Source organism: Pistacia vera, unplaced genomic scaffold (assembly GCF_008641045.1).
Source record: "Pistacia vera cultivar Batoury unplaced genomic scaffold, PisVer_v2 Contig1477, whole genome shotgun sequence".
Taxonomy (NCBI): Eukaryota; Viridiplantae; Streptophyta; class Magnoliopsida; order Sapindales; family Anacardiaceae; genus Pistacia; species Pistacia vera.
The window spans coordinates 41,172-63,549 of record NW_022195551.1 but is presented as its reverse complement, the minus strand read 5'-3'; the positions used below and the strand labels follow the sequence as shown (position 1 = coordinate 63,549).

The following is a 22,378-nucleotide window of genomic DNA, read 5'->3' as shown; positions in this document are numbered from 1 at the left end:
TGTAATGATTGTTTCCGCTCCTTTAGATGCTGGGTTTATAGTATGTACNCCAATAACTTAAATGGATCCATCCCTCCTGCATTGTTCAAACAATCTGGTAAAATCGCGGTGAATTTCATCGCGGGGAAGATATATGTGTACATTAAGAATGATGGTAGTAAAGAGTGCCATGGAGCAGGAAATTTGTTTGAGTTTGGAGGAATTAGACAGGAGCAGTCGAACAGAATTTCAATCAGGAATCCCTGTAACTTCACTGGAGTGTATAAAAGTCTCACCCAGCCCACATTTAACAACAATGGATTTCAAAAAGAAAGCCAATTCGATTAGTTCTAAAGATACAAAAGAGTCAAAATCAAAAAGCTCTTCTTTGTGGTTATAATTAGAATGCCAAAAAATCAAGTCGACTCCCTTGTCTTTATGTTGCTCGTTACAGGCGTCTTGAATCTTCTATTTACCTATTTCTTTTTCTTTGATTTGTTATTTTTATTTGTATTCCAAAATAACCCTTACTCGGACATCTTTACCCTTGGCCATGAACCTCCTTTTGGGTTCTGATTCACCCCACTTTTCTATTTTCCGATCCAAAGCGAATAAGAAGAAAAGAACCAAAAAAAATAGAAGTTGCTAACAACTCAAAATCCAATTCTGAAATAAAGATTTTGTTGCAATCCATATAGTAAATAGTAAGTAATACAAAAATTTCTAACTATATTTCTACTCACAGTACAATATTTCATTTAAGTATCTTGTATTGTATGATACTCTTCCCCTTAATCAAAATACAACTATCTCCAAGAAAAAAATATTTGTTATGCCTAATATCTTTAGTTTGATTTATATCTATTTTAATTCTATCATCTATTTCAGTAGTTTTTTATTCACCAAATTGCCCGAGGCCTACGCTTTTTTGAACCCAATTGTAGATGTTATGCCAGTAATACCTCTTTTCTTTTTTCTCTTAGCCTTTGTTTGGCAAGCTGCTGTAAGTTTTCGATGATCTGTTGAACAACCATCTCAGTGGAATGATTCCTGAAGGTGGACAGCTCGAAACTTTTCCACCTACGAAGTTTGTCAACAATTCAGGCCTTTGTGGATTGCCTCTTCCACCATGTGGGAAAGATGCGGCGTTAAGCGCGAATTCTCAGCAGAAGAAGTCTGATAGGAGAGCAGCTGCTATTGTGCGAAGCATTGCAATGGGATTGTTGATCTCCCCCTCCCTAATTGTATGATTTTATACAATTTTCAAAACCGATTGAGTATATTTATATNCTGCTTTTTCCAGCATGACAGCAAGCACGGACTGGCAGCAAGGATGAAACTGAATGACCAAAGCATCGGTTGCTTCCACTTCTTCGACCGCCTTGACACCTTACTTAATATCAAGGCAGCCCACATACATGAAGAGAAGAATTGGGTTTAGCGGTAATGGCATAAGCCAAAGCTAGATCACCGGAGTTTAGGCAAATGGGTACGAGAGAAAAAGGTTTTGAAATGCATCTTCCGAAACCAGATAATCAACCGAAGGAGATTCCCCTGCAAAAAGGAGATGGCTCTAGTTTCATACTAATCTTCGATCTTCGAGATTCCCCCACGGAGCGGTAAGGCATCCCAAGGAGCGAAGCGGCTCAAAGGATTGGCAATGAAGCTCAGTCTGGTCTGAGGGGATGGGCTAGGCTACTCTCCCCATACATAGGAAGAGGGGGAAGTCAAGTACCTAGATCCAAGATCACGATATCCGCTTTGGTGGTAATATCCGGCATAAAAGAAAGCACCAAAGCAAACAAAGTCGATTCTTTGTTGAGTCAACTGGCAACTGGGATTGCAGCGGATCTAGTGGTTCTCCTATTCTATGGTCTTGCTGCTGAGAGAGTAAGAATAGAAAGCAGAAGCTCGCCCGCGGGCGAAAGACAAGGGATGATTCTTCTAAGATACGAACTTGCGGAAGGAATGAAAAGGTATTCGACTAAGACGGGGACGGGTATTCCCGAAGATGCTTGACCTAAGAGATAGAGACGAGAACGAGACTAAGAAAATCAGATATTGGAGAGGAAAGAAGCAGTGCGAGTAGAGTAGAGCAGCTTGGTAGCTCGCAAGGAGCGAAGCCTGCTTGACCAACGGGAGAAGCCAACTCCGTTCGTTCAGTTCGGTAGAACGTGGGTCTCCAAAACCCGATGTCGTAGGTTCAAATCCTATCTCCGCACTAAGTAAGGGTTTCATTCTGCATCACTCTCCCCGTCGTTCTCGACCTCGCAAGGTTTTTGAAGCGGCCGAAGCGGGAAGTGACAATACCGCTTTTCTTCAGCACATTTTGGATGATTTGAGCGAAAACGGAGTACAAAGTTCAGCCTTTAAGGAGGCTATGAATCAAATAGGGCTGGTGGCGCAGTCCCCACTTGACCAATTTGAGATTGTCCCATTGATTCCTATGAATATCGGAAACTTCTATTTCTCATTCACAAATCCATCTTTGTTCATGCTGCTAACTCTGAGTTTTTTCCTACTTCTGATTCATTTTATTACTAAAAAGGGAGGAGGAAACTTAGTCCCAAATGCTTGGCAATCCTTGGTAGAGCTTATTTATGATTTCGTGCTGAACCTGGTAAACGAACAAATAGGGGGTCTTTCCGGAAATGTGAAACAAAAGTTTTTCCCTTGCATCTTTGTCACTTTTACTTTTTTGTTATTTTCTAATCTTCAGGGTATGATACCTTATAGCTTCACAGTTACTAGTCATTTTCTCATTACTTTGGGTCTCTCATTTTCGATTTTTATTGGCATTACTATAGTGGGATTTCAAAGAAATGGGCTTCATTTTTTAAGCTTCTTATTACCCGCAGGAGTCCCACTGCCGTTAGCACCTTTTTTAGTACTCCTTGAGCTAATTTCTTATTGTTTTCGCGCATTAAGCTTAGGAATACGTTTATTTGCTAATATGATGGCCGGTCATAGTTTAGTAAAGATTTTAAGTGGGTTCGCTTGGACTATGCTANAATTGCAAGGTTCATCGGCGGTTTGAGTAAGGACATTGCATACAAGCTTGAGTTGCAAGCTTACCATTCCTTTGGGGATGTTTGCAAGCTGTCCACAAGGATTGAAAAGTAATTGAAGAGCATGAAGTCCTTGGCCCCCAAGAAACTCTTTAAGGAAAGTAACTACCAAAGGGGTTCACCTTCCTACACCAAACCATATATGGCACCTACGACTTATGATAAGAACAAAGACAATGAAACACCAAAGGAGAAAACAGGTTTTGTGAAGAATGATGCTCCACGGCCTGATTTGAAGAACAAGAAATGTTTCAAGTGTCAAGGTTATGGGCACTTCCAAACAAATTGTCCAAACTGAAGAGTTATGACTCTTAGAGAGATAAATGAGATTGATGATGCTTGTCAAAGGGATTTTAGTGAAGAAGAGGAAGTAGATGAGAGTGAGAATGAGGTTATTGAGGAAGCTGATAGTGGATTACGATGTGTTTGGGAGCCCTCATCCAAACGAGTATTTTACAGAGAGCCGACAAGGAATTCCATTAATAACCAGCCGTTTTGATTCTTTGGAGCAACTTGATGAATTTAGTAGATCTTTTTAGGAGGACCCAATGACCGTAGATTGAACCTATCCAATTTTTATAGTGCGATGGTTGGCTGTTCACGGACTAGCTGTACCTACCGTTTCTTTAAGATACTTATGCTCAAAAAGTTGTTGCATACTCAAGTAAACCCCCAAGAGAACCAAAGGGAGAACTTGTTCCATACAAGGTACACTATCAAGGGAAAAGTTTGCTCAATGATCATTGATAGTGGGAGTTGTACCAATGTTGCTTCCACCAAACTTGTGGAGAAATTGGGGCTGCTGGCACCTAAGCCCTTGCACCCTTAGCCCCCACCTAAGCCATTATTCAAGCTCCCACACAAACAACTCCCGAAACACTTTCCCAAACACCATCCAAGGCACCAACCCGTAAAACCCTTTTCCTAAACAGCACCCAAATAGAAAAATCAAATGAAAAGATCAAGAATAAGGCAAACAAGCATAGAAAACCTAAGCTTTTCCAACCGGGGGATTTAGTTTGGATTCACTTGAGAAAGGAGAGGTTTCCAAGTAAAAGGAAGAGNCCTCTCATTATTGGGTGTGACTCGAGACAACTATGGTTAACGGGTTTTTATTTTTTGTTACTTGCGAAAGCCTAATAGCGCGAAAAAAATGTTTTCTTTAGTTCTCTTGGTATCCAAACAGTGGTATTTAAGTGAAAGGAAAATTAAGTGAGTCATTCTGGAGTGTTTTTTTTTTTTTTTAAGTTCTTTTGAGCTCAATTTGCAGCTATTAAATGTTAGATTTAGGGTTCTTTGTTAAGCATTAGATGAAACTACTATGAAATGACATTCCTTTGAACCAATAAATAATTAAAGAAATGAATAAAAAGAACTTCATCAAAATTTTATTAGACTGTCATATTAAGTTACCAAGATGATAGCAGAATAGGATTTTGGTAACATTTTAATGTGCAATGTCATACTTGTAATGCAATATCCAAGTTGTAACATTTTATTTTGTTATCAGATAATGTGAAATATTAATAAAATGCCGTTATGCATTACAAGTGATGTTTTTTGTTACTAAAAAAGATGTCACTCCGGTGATTTTACTATGATTTTAAACAAGCAATTGCTGTAAATTAACTGTGCCTTAAAGATTGTTGAGCTCCAATGGTTTTTGTGATTAATCTATGTGCAGTACACTGCTATGGCTTATAAGTCTTATAATCCTGTCGGCTGTATGGAGGGCTTTTCTTCCTCTGAAATCAACAACATGGTGGCCATATGCCTTGCTAATAATAACATCTGTTGGGTTTGAAGAAGGGCTTCGTGTCTTTTTCTGGAAAGTTTACAAGTAAGTTATTATCTAATATCTTAGATGTGGTTTATCATTCTTTGTATCTCAATTGTAACATAAATGTTGGCTACACTCATGAATTGACATGAAAGGGGAAAATTTTGTCTACTTTAAGTCAGTAGTTATGCTTCTGTTGATCATTATGTATGCTATTACAGTGAGCTGTTTAAGCACTAGTCACACTATCATCTTGGTTTCATTTTCTTCAGCCCAGTGATTTTGATTGTAAAAATAACCTAAATTATCAAAACAGTTCACACTATTAAAACCTTTTTGCTGCGTCATCATTCACTTTACGTCCACTGGGTTTGATGGTTAAAAAACCCTAATTATCATATTCAAGGATTTCATACGTTAGCTATCCTCTACCATCTGGCATACCCTTTGAACTTGATAGAGGGCATAATCTTAGAATTAAAGGAAAATTTTATTCCCTTACATTGTAAGATATACTGGATTAGTTAAACTATGTTGTATATGAACATTTATCTTTTGCATATGCTTATATACTGCTATACTTCAACTTAAATTTCTGATGGAGCTGTATTTTATTTTTTTTTCCCTTTGTGGTTGTATGAGCACTTTGATGTGGGCTTTCTATTAGCATTCTCCTAACTTCCTTCATAATGTTATCTTGTATTAGCTTCAACTCTTGTTCCATTTCCTGAGTTGGTGTGTTCATTCTTGTCTCATTGCTAGCTACTGGTCTATACTTTTATCAAGCTTACAACAGATCTAACATTTCAACCTCTTGGGGACTTGCATATCCATCATTTTCAGTCTTCTTTTCTTAAACAAGTTGCATGATGTAAAGCGACCTCTGGTTTTTGTGATGGTTTTGAAAATTGTCCATACCATTTCCTTCATGTTTTCTCTCATCCGCCTTTGTGGGAGTTGTTACTGATGTTCTGATAGGAAGGTCTTCTTTTTCCTAGAACATTTTCTAATTCTGATATATTTTAGGTAGTGTAATTGAAATATGGTGGACTGAAGAACCTGTATATTGCAAGGGTATGTTGGTTTTGGTAACATCTATCTTTTTGGACTTAATGTAGGAGGTTGGAAGACATGTTGGACGCTTATGCTGACAGAGTCTCAAAACCGCGCCTGTTTCTCACTGATAAAATGCAAATTGCACTTGGTGAGCTTTATAGAGCTATCAAATTACTTTTCCAGACTGTATAGTTGAAGAAGCGATCAAATTTTAGCAATAACATTCTTAGGGTGTGTTCATTTGTGATGAGTTTTAGATCTTAGTTATATTCTGATTCTTCAGAAAATTCAACTCCTGAGAGTTTGATATTTTTTAATCAAATTCGTTGGACGCCATAAATAAACTAATTAATTAGTTATTTATGAAATTTTATTGATATAAAGTTGAAATAAAACTGTAGGCTTGTGATCCTCTTGCCTAGCAGGGAAAGATATTTTGTAGGGAACATGATCAGTTTTGTAAGCCCACAAGGGTATCAAGCATTCACATGTAAGAACTTAATTGCTTATCCATTTTTTGATTTGTCTGTAAATAATGGACAATTTCTTCATATATCAAACCATAGTTTATTTAGTGCATAAGCATAATAACCAATTTGAATTTTTATAAAATATACAAAGAAAAAGGTTATGATTGTCTGAACCTTCCTCTTTCACCTTCTGTTGATTAAACATATGTTACAGTTTCTATGAGTGGTCAAGTGTTGGAACAAATACTTGGTTGTGAAGTAAATGTAGCAGATAAAAGACTAAAAGAAGATAAAAAAAAAAAAACTTTTATTGTGTCACTTAAATAATATAAGATTCTTGAACCCAAGAGTTAAGAATGAGTAGCCTTTTCTCTGTAGTTACTTGATAAACTGATTTAGGTACTGATGTCATGTCAATTGTTTGTGCAGCTGGTGGATTAGGCCATGGTGTGGCGCATGCTGTTTTTTTTTGCCTTAGTCTCTTAACTCCAGCATTTGGTCCAGCCACATTTTTTGTTGATAAATGCTCACAGATACCCTTTTTTCTTGTTTCTGGTGAGTCATTTAATTCTTGTAAATATTTTTTGTCCTCCTTTTATATATATTTTTCACATCTAGTTCAAATACAGTCTTTAAATGCATTGGTTTATCTCTCGTGTCCACTAAATTAGATTTTGCTGTGTAGTTTTCTGTTATCGGTATTTACTGTGAATTGACATAATTGGCTAATATTTCAAACATTGATCTGCATTTGTGTTGCTGTTTTTTAACAAACAGTTTTTTGTCTTAACTGTTGCAGCATTTATTGCTCTTGCATTTGTTACAATCCACACTTTCTCAATGGTTATTGCGTTTAATGGGTATGCTGAAGGGAATAAAGTGGACCAGTATTTTGTTCCAGTTGTTCATTTTGTTGCTGGAATGCTGGTAAAGTCTTCTCTTATTTTGCTTGCTTTTGTCATATATACACTAAAAGTTTTCTTGTTGAGAATTTTATTTCTAATTTTTCACTCTGAAAGGGTACATTCAGAATTATTCCTAGAACAGCAAGATATGTTCATCTATGCTATGATGAAGCTATGATTGTCTAATTTATTTAAAATTTGAAAATGTACCTAACTAATGTCCCCTTCATTTGTAATTTTATCTTAATATTTTAAAATTTTTCTCAAGTTACAAACTAAATTCCCCTTAATATCCCATAAAGAAAGAGAGATGCCCTCAATAAGTGATCGGACAAGAAGGTCTTGATGTTCCATCATCTTCTTTATCCTTCCACTCATACATGCACATGAGTACTGGTTTAATGACCAAATGTGTTTTCTTTCCTTTGGCATTCAAAGAAACGTCTATCTCTATCTATTAATTTTTGTTGGTGATAAAATCTTATATTGTCCTTCAACATTGCTACCTTACCTTCCAAATAACTAACCTGTGTTTTTGTCAATTTGCAAATGTTCCATTTTGGTACTAGCTGAGTGTGTCATGAATTGTGAGAATAGACTTCAATGGTGCTTACCAATTTTTTCTCCTTTTGGTATTTTCCTCAGACACTGGTAAATTTTGCATCTGGGGGTTGTGTTATTGGGATTCCTCTCCTTTATGTCATGGCATTCTTGAGTTTGATTCACTGTGGGAAGATGGTGTGGAGAAGATTAACAGAACATCAAATCCGGCAGGGTAATTCTTTGTAATTTGTCAACTCTCCTACCTAACTTTTTGATTCAGATGTGTACTTCGCTTCACATATAAGTTCTCGCAATAACCTCATGAAATTAACTGCTTTCATGCATGAAGATGCATTCATGTTGCAAGTCTATATCCATGATTATTTATCTGAACCTTTTATTCTGTCAACCAATATACTAATTCTAGTCAATTGGTTATTTTGTTTCTTATTCTCTTTTTTTGTTTGTCCCCAAGTCAAATTTTTTAGAATATATGTATTTGGTATCCACCTATGGAGGTTATATGGTTTGGTGTATCTAAATTTTAACGAATGTATTAGTTGTATTTAACATCTTGTACACTGACACTTATAAATCCGTATGATAGTGTATTTTTCCTGAAAAATCCTATTGGTGTGTTTTTATGTTCTATATTTGACTTGCACCCAGCTGAAATTTTACTTTTGTTCTGGTTTTTTTGTATTTGGTATGTTACCCTCACTTCCACTACACCGAGAATTATGTGATAGAGGAGGCTGGTTGTTCTTGTGGAGATTGATCCATTCTCTGAATAATGGGATTCAGACCGCCTCTAAGCTTGTCACCCCATGAAGTAATCTATAGAAGGTAAAATATAGGTAAAAAATTTACTATTGTAATATAGATATAGGTCAAGACAGAATTAAATAAAAAAAATTTAAAAACATTAGGGTCTTCTTTATCCAAGCTTTTTAGGATCTTATGAGTTGATATGCATCTGTGATTAAGAGGACCTTATGAATTGATATGCATCTGTGATTAAGAGTTACTTCATTTTCTATCGTTTCTTTGTTAATCATCAATCCAAACTTGGATTTTGCTCAGGTCTAGAAACCTGGTGGTCAAGATATTACCCAGATAGCCAACAAATGATGAACGAATTTTTCTTCCCTATTAGTTCTGCCAATATGAGAAAAAAGCTCGTCTAATATTTTCAGAGGAAAGTTGCTCAAAGATGAATCCCAAACTTTAGCTTTTATCTCAGGACGACTAGCTCTTATCGTCTGAAAAAGAACTATAACAACCTTCCATTAGTTCATATACTCTAGTTTGTTTCGGTGATGGTAGAAAATGATGAATTTCTACCTGTTTTTTGCCAGTTTGTACAGAACATCGAAATAGTAAAAAGTTGTAAATATCTTTAATATGTATCCTTAGGATACATACATTGATAATGCTGAGATCGGAAGTAGAGATCAGGTTAGTCGGCAAGCACCCAACAAATAGGATGTTGCAAGAACATGTAGTCAAAAGTTTTTGCTTTTGGATTCCTTACACATGATACAGAGATATATACATCCTCAGTCATCTTTTATTGAATCATGCTATTACTGTTCATTTTTCTTTTGGGTTTTGCTGAGGATTTAAACTTTCTTTTTGATGTTTTAGTGTTAAGAGTTGGTTGTTAAGATGGGATTTTGCAGAAAAAGCTTTTTGAGATGATTGTATTTACCCCCCCAAGTGTTTGGTCTATTAGTTCAGATCCTACGATGTAAACTACTGGAATAGACCCCCTGATTCTATCAGATGTTAAACTTGGAGCAGAATAGGTGTATTTAATATACTATTGTTTTCCAGTAAAGTTAGGTTAATGTTGCCTTAAAAGGCATTTTGTCTCTGCATAAAAAATGTTATTTTAAAATTAAGATTTATTTAATGGTTGTTAGTTTGAGGGGAAGGGGGGAGGGGAATCTCCCAGTATTTGAAATGCCAAAAGTGTGGACTGTAGATTAAGTCCTCTTAAGTTTTTCTTTTCTGCCATGGAGTTTTCAGTGAGCCTTACTTAAAGGCCCCTGCATCAGTTCGTCTATTTCGTCTGTATAAATGGTCTTAAGGGTAGCGTCACTTTTCAAGTGAACCATTGGAGATATCCAATGATCAAACTCGGGACTCACAAAGGATCTACCAATATAATAAACTATGTCATTGAAGGAATTTCTCTCACAAATCCGAAGTCTGGGGATTCAAAAAATTAAAAATTAAAAGAAGAAACAAAGTTTATCTATCCAATGTTATTATATGAACTAAAACAAGTTCCATGGTTTATAAGGAAAAATTTTGGATTGGTAGTTTTATTTCCAAGGGATTCGCTCTACACAACCAATATCAATATTTGTGTTTATTCGTATAATATATAAATTAAAATGGGTTCCTCTTACAATCTTTTTATTTTTCCAAGCAACTTTCTACGGAGTTTTAAAAAACTAGGATTTACCTTCCTTGAATTTAATAAACGTTTACATTAATTAGTTTATTTGGATATGATTTTTGTTGCTTACAAACCCTCATTTTGATGTTGCCTGAGTTTTAAAAGTTCAGATTCTACCCCCAAAATGTTCATTTTTTCTTAAACATTTTTTACAATAGGATGCGGGGTATGTCCTCTCCTAGTAGTTTAAACTGCAAGATTTGGACCTTAGTGGACCTAAACGCTAAACCCCATGGGATAAATACAATTAGCTCTATGGCAGACTTGATATGTAAGGTCTTTGGTCTTATTGTGAAAACTTGAACCCAATTTATTTATTTATTTTTTTCTCAATCCAATAACAAAAATGATTCAAAAACATTTAAAAAGATTTGCACAAGTATTTTAAACTCAGACATATACATAAACGTAGAATTAAAATTAAAAAGCGATGGATAAATTTTCCTATTGATGATAAATTTTAGTAGACATAATTTATTATAGTATGGGTTTTGTTTCTGACTCTACATTTTAGAAATTATTATTGATATAGTGATTAGATAAAAATAAAACAAATATATAAAGTAATTAAATGAAAATAAAATAAAGGGTATCAGTAACTTAAATTATGACTTAATCTTAAACACTTTCCATTTAATTTTAATCTAGCAATTACACTTTTAATTTAAAAGGACAAACTTAACATAAAAAGAACCTAACGAAACTCCATAGCTAGAGCTTCATAACATCCATTAATCAATTGTTGGTCATGGAATTTCTGGGCGAAAAGATTGAAAAAAGGAAAAAAAAAAAAGGTGTGAAAATGAATATTGACATGGAGATAAAGTCCGCATACTTTCACTCTCAAGGAAAATGAACAAATTAAAGAACATTTAATTCAACCTTGGAAAATTTAATTAAGGTTCAATTTACACTTTAAATGGGATAAATGGTAAATAGAAAAAAACAAAAATTACGCCATTCCAGAACAATTAGGATGTATATATACCAAGCTTTCTATTTCTGGTTCCATTATTACTAACCCCAAAAAAGAAAAAAAGAAAAAAAATGGGACTTGTAATCTGTATTATAATTTATACATATGGGATTAATGTAAATAAATAAAATAAGCATCTGAAAATTTGTAGTTGAGTCTGGTAGGTATTTTGTCCAGTGATGAACTTGTGTTCACTTCAGAAAGAACTTCCAAATATCTCTATCAGTCATCTCCTTGATTAAATGAACTCCAAAAATGGATTCTTCATCGACGAGACTCCTCAAGTGTCGTGCGCCGTTATTGAAACCGACATAATTCTTCTTCGTTGCTAAGTAAACGACTCCATATGGAGGCCTCAAACACTGGTTAAGCCGAAAAAATAGAACTAGTATTAAATGGAGAACATATACGACAGGACTTCTAGTATATTTCTTTTTCTTCTATGCCCAGAAAGCAGTCAATCTTTTCTTATATGTTCACTGAGCTAAATTAGGAAAAACTGAATCTTAGATTCATGGTGCAGCAACAGAAGGAGATACCAAATCATAAGGCAAAACAATGAAAATTACAAGCAATGAGATAGAGAAAGCAAAAATGTACTAAAATGAAAACTTGCAATCCAGTAATGCAATTGTTGAGATCCCAGATTTCTTATATTTAACCTTATTTGACATGAATAACTTCCTATTAAAGCAACAGGATTAGAAGATATCTAATGAGATACAACTCCAGATTAGAGCAATTAAACCTGACTCTAAGGCTAGTTAATGGCATCCAGGTCATAGTTTATTCAATATCAGGAAAACCAACAAACTTATACAAGGCTCTTTATTTCCGTTATAGAAACAGTAAATTGAGAAAAAGCATGTAAACTCATAGTTTGTATCTTTATAAGTTTCACCGCCTTACTAATATATCAACCCATGATGATAATTGTGAACAAGAATGCTAATGTTTTAATGACATGAAAGAACAAGAAAACAATAAACTAACCTTTTTAATAAGTGAATATAGCTTCTTCAATGAGGTCACAGAATATGGGATCTCAGTCATCAAAATAACATCATAACCACCTTCACCCTGATCTGCCTCGCTAGCCCTCTCCCATGCCCGGCTTCCTGAAAGTTTTCTTGACCTCCTTGAAGAGATATCCTGTCCTATGATGCTACCATCTTGGCTACTACATCCATCCATGAAATCCTCCTCAGAGAAGCTCAGGCTCATCCCTGTTGTCATTTCAGATACGTCACTCCTTATAACAGACAAGACTGTGGGGAGTTCTTCCCAATCACCAGCATAGAAATGCACTGTTGGAGCCAGAGTTTGCCTTGATGGTGTCAGGGGACCCTCTGGTTGTCGGCTCTGCCGGTCTCGAGCTTGCTCAAGATTGGCAAGGACATTTGGTATAGTTGTGCATCTAATAGTTTCCGCACTGAGATCTTGAAAATGTACTGTGGAAGCCCCCTGTATAAATTGGAAGTTTCTTTTTTTTCAGACAGTTCAAAACCATTTTGATAAAAGAAATTATTAACATCAGAATACACCTAGAAAACTAGTGGTTACATCGAGGAACTACTTAGTTAGAACTCCAATGTAGTTGCTACCAAGTGCAATGTGAAAAAATGTAATGAATTATGACTAGAGTTAAAGAGAAATAAAAAAGGAACAGAAAGAATAGATACCTTCAAGCAAGCAAAAATCCCAGGAAGTCCATAGCTGCATCCCAACTGTAAGAATAAAAAAAGCCAAGATATCAACTTTTATGTCATAGAAAACGATAAATTATAATTTAAATCTTATTGTTTTAACAACTTTTTTATGACTGAATTACCTCAAGTACCCTTTTGCCTCTTAAGCTCAGCTGTCCATCACGAATCTCATGCTTAAGAACATTAACAAGATCAATTGAGCCCTCCCAAGATTTTAGAAATCCTATATATTGGAAAAATCAAAGCTTTAGAATCGAATTAATCAGTCCCAACAATTCCTATCCTTGCATTGATGAGGAAACTGCTCTCATAAATATTACCCTAGCTAAAATCTCTATCACCACCAAATCAAATTGAACAAAGTCATTTTATAGTTCTTACTGCGTACCATCAGGTTTTGAGGATATTGTTTCTGAACCAGAGAACCCAATTATATCAGCAACACTAACTCTTCCCTGCAAGAGATTGAAATAGACATAAAAATTAAGCAAGAGATTGAACTAGACATAAAAATTAAGCTTTGATTCCCAATGTTAAATTAATAACAAATAATTGCACCATAACTTTGTAACAAGCATTTCCTCTAATGGCCTCTAGAAAAGCCATAAATATGGTTACAGAAGATATAAACAACAGCCAAGCAGTGCAACCCAGTTTTCTTCGTGCAAAGGAAGGGAGAGAGAAAAGGAAGAGTCTACTTTCAGCCAACCAACCACCAACTAACCATCCTCCCCTCCATTCCTCTGGGTGGAAGGCGAAAACAACATAGATGAAAATATTTAAGCGTGGATTTCAATGTAAACAGGCACCTATATTTTACAATTGGATTTCAGTGGCACACACTTTAAAATCATATCAACGTCTATATACACCTTTACAACACCAATGCACTAACAAAATAAACCATAAACTTGAACATTCCAGTGGTTTGACAGAAAAAACTACTGCCAGATAAACCAACTGCAAGGTTTTTACGCATTAATCAATTTTGCAACGAATAAGACAAAGTATAGATGCTGATCAGCTAAAATTCATAAACAAAGATTTGACATACCTTGAACACATTGAAACCTTGCAAGTCTACATTCTCTCCCGCGTATTTATATGGGTGTGCAATCTGTACCTTGCAAAAAGGAAGATGTCTTAGCGTGTAATGCAATTTATAGCTTCAACTCTCTCAAAAAAAAAGATAAATAATTTCTATGCTATGCAATAAAGTCTACAAAGCAGGTCAGTGCTGGTACATTTGAGTAGTAGAAACACAAACCTTTGAAGGGAGAATCTCAACAGCTGGTGACGGGAGATGCACATCTCTTTCTGAAATGGTGGACATGCTATGGCTTCCTCGGTCTTGCGGAACCAAGCCAGGCAAGCATTGTGCAAGCAACGATGGTGCACGCATTGTACCTAGATCTCTTTAAAACTATTCTCAAGATAGAACAACCTATTAAAAAAACAACATTTTCCATTAATATCTAGATCACTCAAGTACCCCAAAAACAAAAAATCTTAAAAATCCATATCAACCACCCCTCTACATCAACTGAATTCACAAGTCATGAAATTTTGTTGATGCAAAATCAATAAAAATTGGGAAGCAGAATATCAAACAAGAGAATCATATATGATCATCAAAGTACTTAACAGAGTAACCAATTAAGAGTCAATGTTAAGCTCAAAACAAACAAGGAAAAAGCATCAAGCAGCAAACAAAGCCAATGAAAATCCTCATAATCATTTCAAAAATCAAAACCCATAAACAGAATGCAAACTTGGCAAAATATGATAGACTAAAACACAAAACACAAAATCTAAAAAATTTAAACAAGAAGAAAACAAAATCAAACTAAAACCAAAGCCATCAAGAACCAAAAAACAGATCCCAATGAAGTTGCCACCATAAAATATTTAAGAAAATTAAAAGCAACCCACATGATCAAATGCATTCAAGAATAAAACCCAGAAGCCAAAACCAAAACTAAAACTAAAACCAACCCACATGTTCAATGGCATTCAAGAACAAAACCCAGAAGCCAAAACCAAAATTAAAACCAAAACTAAGACATCCCACATGTTAAATCACTTAAAAGAACAAAACCCAGAATAAAAATTACAATGAAATTTCACAATAATCAACAACATAATATAATTTAAGAGAAAAGTTCAAAGAGGTCACCTATGAAAACAAGAATTATCTGGAGAATCTTGGTAATCTGATAGGGCAGTAAAGGCTCTTTTTATAGTAATTAATATTTAATTTAATTGCTAATTATAAATGGTGAGAAATGAACGACAAAATTAAAGTCTGAAATTTCACAGAAAAGAGAAAGATTTCATAAACAAAAGTCAAAAAGGAATACCAAAACACTACACAGAAGCTTCCGTTTCAGGCCTGGCCTTCACTGTAACAATTTTCTTCCGAAACTGCCCTTGTGTTTCTTCTTAATTGCGTAATTACCACTGTGATTTTTCAGGTAGTTGATTAATGTCATTAGACTATTTAGACAAGCATATGCGGATATTCTTTTATTTTTTAAGGACACTTTTTCGAAATATTAGCATTTTAGTCCTTTGACTTGATGGGCTGAAAATGACAGAAATACCCTTCTAAAAATAACAAAAATACATTACACAAATAACACTAGTGTGAAATATGTTCTTACTAACTTGAAGGAAAGTGATTTGGATTTATATTAGCATTGTTTCTGTAAGACATTTTTTTTAAAATCATTTTTAGAGGATTATTTTCATCATTTTAGTGTAATTTTCAAGTTCATCATCTAAAAGTCTCAAAGAATAAAAATGTTAATATTTGAAACGAAGGTCCTTGACGAATATATTAAAACTATAAGGATGAAAATTTGACGAATATATTAAAACTATAAGGATGAAAATAAAATTCTCTCGACAATTTGCTTTTATATAAATATTTTCTAATCCGTTTTATTAACTGTCAAAATAGTTCTTTTATTTAATTATTTGATATTGCTACGTGGCTTATCCATCTCCCTTAAAAAATAAATTTTCAAATTAAGTGTTTAATTGGTATATAAATAATAAATTAATGATATATTACTAACTCAAAAGATAAAACGAGCGTTGGGATGTGTTGTTAAGATGCACAGTGACTCTCAAGATATATAACATTACATGACAAACATACATACTATATCTCTTTGATTATTGGGGACATTTTTTTTTATTATCAAACTTTCTAAAAGTTGTTCAATTATAGACTATTTCATTGCAATTATTTTTCTTTATTAACGATAACTTTATATATATATATCTTACAAAAATAGAAAGGAGAATACTTTAAAAAAAAAAAAAAAAAACCAAATATAAAGTCTTCCACTAAATTTAAGATATTTTTTTAATCATTTATACACTTTTTCATTATAAAAGCACTTTTACAAACAAATAAGCAAAAGCACTAACAGCGTCCTCTCCAGCTGGAGAACTCATTGCTAAATAACCAAAATAAATAATTAAAAAAAAAAGTGCTTCTTTAAATACTTATAAATGCAGTCTGCACAATTATCTATTAATATTTTAAAGTATCAAAGATACTCTAAAACATTCATCCATTTTCAATGTCCTCATTAAACCCTTACATTTTAATTTTTGTTTAAATAATTTTCTTTTTAAATATAAGAAATGACACTCTTTTTTGAAAAAATAAATATTTCAAAGAAATAAATATAATTATGTGTCACTGTTACAATTATAGGCTTTTTGTAAAGAAAGCCAGTGGTTGGTGGGCTATGCCAGGCCGGGTCGGGCTGTAGTACTCTTTTGGAAGTAAAACCGAGTCCAAGTCAACCCACTCCACAGTCCACACCACTTGCGGTTGCAGGTGCCGATTTGAGAAAACGTTACTCCTCGTGTCATATAAAACTCACAATTGACTTTGACTCTTGCACTCCGAGTTGACCCTTCAATTCCATATTTAAAAAAAAAAAAAAATGAGCATTAATGAAGTATTAAAAGGAAGAAATTTTGTAATATTTTGAATCAATTTAATTTTGTTGAAATTCTTTTAATATTTTTTCTTATTTTTTTCTGTTTGATTATTTTTTTGATATATGTTATTTCTATAATTATTTATCTTAATATAGGGCATTGATTTACAACTTTATATATTGTTATAATTTAATTTTATATTTTGATGAAACAATATTATTTACAGTAGCGGATCCAAAAATTTCTATTAGAATGGACCAAAATAAAAATTAATTATATATTAATATTTTTGTCCATTAATATCTTTGTTAGGGTAGACTAAAATCCAGAAATTGTACATATTAATATTTTTTTTTTAAATTGAGGGTGGGCTCTTAGCAAGTACTAGATTTGCCACTGGTTATGTATTTATTAATTGATATTAAAATAATTAAACATTCACTATCAAAATGTTTATTTATCGAGTCAAGGTTGCCAATTTTCTGAATTTTAGTAATCGAATCATTTGATCCATTCAAAAGGCTAAAGTGTTTACTCATTATTATACTAATAATGAGTGAAAAAGAAAAAGTCCATTGAGCTTATCTTAAAATTACACTTTATTTTTTTTCCCCAAACATTGATTGACTTTATATCTCTAAAAACAATAAATTTTTAATTGGTTTTGGCAAATGCTAAATATAATATTGACTTAAAAGAAAATTAAAAATATTGAACCAAAATTCTCAAGTTATTTATAGGGAAAAAAAAAAAAAAAAACCTTTGGTGAGGAATAACATAGTGTCATAGTTTACAAAATTAAAAGTTTAATCACTTCTAATATAATAGACAATATAGATAAAAAAAAAAAAAATTAATGTAATGAATATAAACAGAAAAAGAGATTAAAGATGAACTAGATCACGTTTTTCATGAAAATAAATGAATAATTCTGCCAAGCATTTTATTTAATTTTACCTTCATTGAGATGAAGATTATGCTTAAAAAATGTGAAAAATGAGGATGTTTGAAAACAAAAGATAAGTATGTTGCGTTTCTTTCATGTAATTTGTGCCTAATGTTTGTGATTTGAACAAATTAAAAATATATATATATATTTTTTCTCTTTTGTAAGGTAAAAGATAGAATTTGTGGAAAGGAGAAAAAATAATAAATAATTGATGGGATAAAATAATAAAATAATAAAGAGAGCCCACAAGTGAAGAGAAAATAACAGCTAATAATAATAATAAAAAGCTGAATAGGTTTCCTTAAAAATGGTTTAATGATTTAAATCCAACCTAAATACTCGAACCAATGTCCAAGATTGGAGCAAAAGGTAACCATGTACATTGATGTAATACGGAAAGCAAACATCATGAATATGCAATATGGCAAGCTAGGATTAAGGCTTGATTTCCTGAATTATTCTTCATTAATCGGCTGATTGCATGTGATCTCACCATTAAGGTGCAATATTTTATTTCCTAGTTTATACTTTATTTTTTTCTATAAATAGGACTTTGTACAAACATACAATACAATGAAAATACAAATATTACAATTGTAATTCTTCTTCTTCTTCTTTATTCCAGCATGCTCTTAGCAATTTAATTGCTGCTTTTGCCTCTCTCTGATCAGCTTCTGACATGGTATCAGAGTTTTTAGCTTAGCTTCATTTCCGCTCAAAACAATCCTCTCCAGTCTTCGTTTTGTCAATCTGCAAAATAAGGCACTCAGATTAGTCTTACTCCCATAAACAGAACACTGTCTACCTTTATCCACTATGGATACAAGCAAACTACCACCAGCCTTAGACCACAACCAAACCAGTTGCCAAATAGACTCCACAGCCAATTCAGATGGGCTCACCCAAACCAACCCAACTTGTCAACAAAACCAAAATACTAGGCAAAGCAAAAACACAAGTTCATATGGCCCAATCCCTTTTGGGTTCATGGGTCAAAATCCGACCCGACGGGTCCAAATCCTTACTCGCTCTTCCAACTTGTGTCACCCACCGTCAAACACCCAGATACTAGGAGATCCCCTATATTCTCCGATGTCTGACGGCTCTGAGCTTGTGCTCGTGAAGCAACCTCTCACTGGTTCTAACAACTATGCAACCTGGGCTCGCAATTTCCGATGAGCCCTAATCACAAAAGACAAAGAGGGGTTCATAGATGAAACCCTCTTGCCACCAGAAGACCCACAAATGGTCAAACATTGGGTTAGATGCAACACCCTTATCCAGGCATGACTAAGCAATTCCTTAACCCAAGAGATTGTTGCCGGACTCCCACAAACTGAAGATGCCCACGAAATGTGGGCAAATATTCAAGAAATGTATGGCTAGCTTGATTTCGCCAAGATTTTCACCCTCCGGCAAAAATTTGATGAAATCAAACAAGGTAAACTCAATATCACCACTTATTTTAAAAGATTGTATGTCATTTGGAATGAACTTGATGTAGTAGCAGAGCCATTTGAAGGGCCGCCAGCGACGCTTTAGCAGATTTAGAGAGCCAAAGACTAGGATTTGCTCATTCACTTTCTCATGGGTCTGACTGAAGCCTTCCTCCCATTTTGTACCTAGATGTTGGCAACCACGCCAACTTCGTCTTTGAGAAACAATTACCAATTGGAGGTGCAAGAAGAAAGTAAGAGCCAGACCACCAAAGAGCAATCCCGATCTACTGACCCTGCTGAGTTTGCCATCGCCCATGGAGACTCTGATGGTGCAAAGAAAAATGGAAGGGGAGAAGTTCACAGTGATGGGGTAGTGAAGACAGAACTGGTTTCGTAAAATGGAAATGGAAGGGGTGGCTTTGTGTGGCTAGGGCTTTAAGAAGAAAAGGGTTTTAATTTATATGGGGGCTCAAATGTAATCAACAGCCCATATCAGCTCTTTCAATCCAATGGTCCAAATCGTCCAAATCCCACATCTCACATTAATGCATCCAATAGCTCATACTCAACCACATCTAATAGGTCCTATCAGGCCAATGGTTTTGGATCATCAAAAAGAGGTAAATTATATTGTGACCACTGTAAGCGGAGGAATCACAACCAGGAAAATTGTTGGAGGATTCATGGCTGACCATCCAATAAGAAATTTGGAAATTCAGCTGTTAATCGGATTGCCACAAATGCTAATCCAGGAAACATTGTTTCTGTACCCATGATTAGTTCAAAACAATACCAACAGCTCATCCAGAAATAATATTCCCCATGCAAACACGAAATCCTATGCAGATGCCACTTTTGTTTAAATTTAATTAAAGATGATATCTAGACTATTGATTCAGGGGCTAGTGACCATATTATTTGCAACCCCAAATACTTTTCCCACATATCCACACAATTCTCTACTTTTGTTCGCCTACCTAACGGAAATGTAACACTAGCCACACACATAGGAACTGTTCAGCTCATACCATACTCCATTCTTAAGAATGTTTTGGTTGTCCCGAATTTCCGATTTAACCTTATCTCTGTCTCCAAAATCTGTCATGATAATAATTGCATCTTAAAATTCCTTCTTAACATGTCTGAATTTCAGGACTCTTTGACTGGGAAAGTGATGGACTTGGGTAAGTTTCAAAATGGTCTTTACTACTGGATGGGTGATTTTGTCACAACTTTTCCAAATTTATCTTGTATTACCAAAAATAAAATTTCTGATTATAATACAAGTATTAATAAAAATTCTCTTATTCTTCATCAAAGATTGGGTTATAGTGCGTTTGTTCCACAACCTAAGTGTCCAATTTGTCCTCTTGCTAAACAATCTCGCACAACCTTTCCAAATAGTACCACCCACACTACACTACCTTTTGCCCACATTCATCTTGATATATGGGGACCATACCATACACCCAACCATGATGGTTCTAGAATTTTTCTAATAATAGTTGATGACTTTTCACAAGGAACCTAGGTATACCTCATGAGCTCAAAAACCCAAACATTCACACATATTTGGAACTTCCTATCCATGGTCACAACTAAGGGTAAAAATGGAGTTGAGTAGCTCGCGAGCTACTCGAACTTAACTCGATATAGGCTCGAACTCGACTCGACATTAAAGTTTGAGTTCGAGTAGTTCGATTAGTTAATCGAGTCGAGTTCGATCACAATGGTACTCGACTTGATATGTTCGCGAGTATTTCCAAGCTCAGGGGTTAAATTGATATTTTTTAAAGTATTAGGGGTCATAAATGTATATGTAATTTAAAAGTTGCAAATCCACCCCTGTTGAAATAATGTAAAGCAAGATTGTATACAAAAATCCCTAAATCATTTTATCTCTTTCTCTTCTTCTTCACAAATCATCTTCGCTGTTTTCTTCCCTCTCCTTTTCTATCGCCATTTTCTTCCCTCTCTTTTGCTATCGTCGGTCACCATCTTGCTTCATCTCCTCTCTGCCTCTTAGACTCTCAGGTATTGTGAAACTAAAACCCCTAAGTGAAACTAGAGTCCACTTTCAGTCAAATTTTGTTGGTCTTGGGATGTTATTAATGAGGTTTCTGGGTTTTGGAATTTTAATCAGTAGGGTTTCTGGGTTTTGGAATTTTTATCAGTGTAGTTTATGGGTTTCTGGGTTATGTATAAACAGATGCATCAATGGGGTATTGGGGTTTATGTGTAAATGATTGTTTCAGCTAAATGATTGTTTCAGTTGAATGCATTGAGAAGTGTTTGGTGTGATTAGTTGCTAGAATTTCTGATTTAAGCATGATGCATTGAGAAGTGTTGGGTACATTGAGAAGCTGTTATATTTACAATTCGGCTGAGGTAAATTGAAAAATATTGGTGGTGATTTGTCATTTGTGTTTTGGAAATGGTGTTTGCATGAGAGGAGATAGTTAGGTTGTTGAGAAATGAAACATGTAGATGTTGAGAAGTTTTACTTAAAAATGAAACATGTCATTTTATTAGATTAATTTCAAGTATCCTGTTTCTTTACTAGAAATTTAAAAAGCAAAGTCATTTTTGTAAACTTTTTAGCCCACGTCATGTCTAATTAAGATATAGTTAATAAGTTAAACTTGAAGGCTAGTGATGTCACATTGTCACTGTCGTAGATACATCACTGAAAGCTGTGGAGAGGCTATGATGGCCACATAAATAAATAATTAAATAAATTAAAAAAAAAAAGGATTAAAATAATAAAAGCATAATTAAAGAGTTAATTAGGGTAATAAGATGGTGACATTATTGTTAAAGAAATACAAATTGCAAAAACTTAAGAATAGAGACCAAACGCAAAGTTGTTGATAGCATTGTCTTCTTTCTATAGTGATGGGGTTTTGTTTTGGAAGATTAGTGGGTAATAATGGCAATAATTTTGGTTAAGTTGTTGTTTTCTTAGTTCAAATTTATAAAAAAAGGGAGGGTGCTTGTGTTCCTAATTGTCAATTAGCATACCGTATTTAATAGTGTTTTAATTCTTCAATTATAGGTATGGATTCAACTGGTAC

At 34.2% G+C, this 22,378-nt stretch overlaps 3 protein-coding genes across 5 annotated transcripts; 2 read left to right on the top strand and 1 right to left on the bottom strand.

Annotated features, from left to right (window-relative positions):
- Window positions 1-42: 42 nt before the first annotated feature.
- On the top strand, window positions 43-3,016 carry LOC116124089 (ATP synthase subunit a-1). Its single transcript, XM_031409799.1, has 4 exons — window positions 43-260; window positions 1,019-1,223; window positions 1,283-1,337; window positions 2,181-3,016. The coding sequence occupies exons 1-4, from the start codon at window positions 43-45 to the stop codon at window positions 3,014-3,016; spliced, it is 1,314 nt and encodes a 437-aa protein (XP_031265659.1).
- Window positions 3,017-3,351: 335 nt separating this feature from the next.
- Window positions 3,352-8,247, top strand: LOC116124088 (gamma-secretase subunit APH1-like). Its single transcript, XM_031409798.1, has 6 exons — window positions 3,352-3,539; window positions 4,732-4,887; window positions 5,946-6,031; window positions 6,783-6,908; window positions 7,153-7,280; window positions 7,904-8,247. The coding sequence occupies exons 1-6, from the start codon at window positions 3,352-3,354 to the stop codon at window positions 8,045-8,047; spliced, it is 828 nt and encodes a 275-aa protein (XP_031265658.1). The 3' UTR covers window positions 8,048-8,247.
- Window positions 8,248-11,229: 2,982 nt separating this feature from the next.
- Window positions 11,230-15,402, bottom strand: LOC116124092 (histidine protein methyltransferase 1 homolog). 3 transcript variants are annotated; one of them, XM_031409802.1, is made up of 8 exons: window positions 15,314-15,402; window positions 14,221-14,397; window positions 14,008-14,076; window positions 13,342-13,408; window positions 13,076-13,176; window positions 12,927-12,971; window positions 12,238-12,708; window positions 11,230-11,606 (listed from the first exon to the last, which is right to left on the bottom strand). In XM_031409802.1, exons 2-8 carry the CDS (start codon window positions 14,353-14,355, stop codon window positions 11,436-11,438), a joined length of 1,059 nt encoding a protein of 352 aa, XP_031265662.1. In that variant the 5' UTR covers window positions 14,356-14,397; window positions 15,314-15,402; the 3' UTR covers window positions 11,230-11,435. The 3 variants fall into 3 exon arrangements, with proteins under 3 accessions (XP_031265662.1, XP_031265661.1, XP_031265663.1); XM_031409801.1 differs by lacking the exon at window positions 15,314-15,402 and adding an exon at window positions 15,130-15,293; XM_031409803.1 differs by lacking the exon at window positions 15,314-15,402 and adding an exon at window positions 15,130-15,293 and having other exon boundaries at window positions 14,008-14,070.
- Window positions 15,403-22,378: the final 6,976 nt, after the last annotated feature.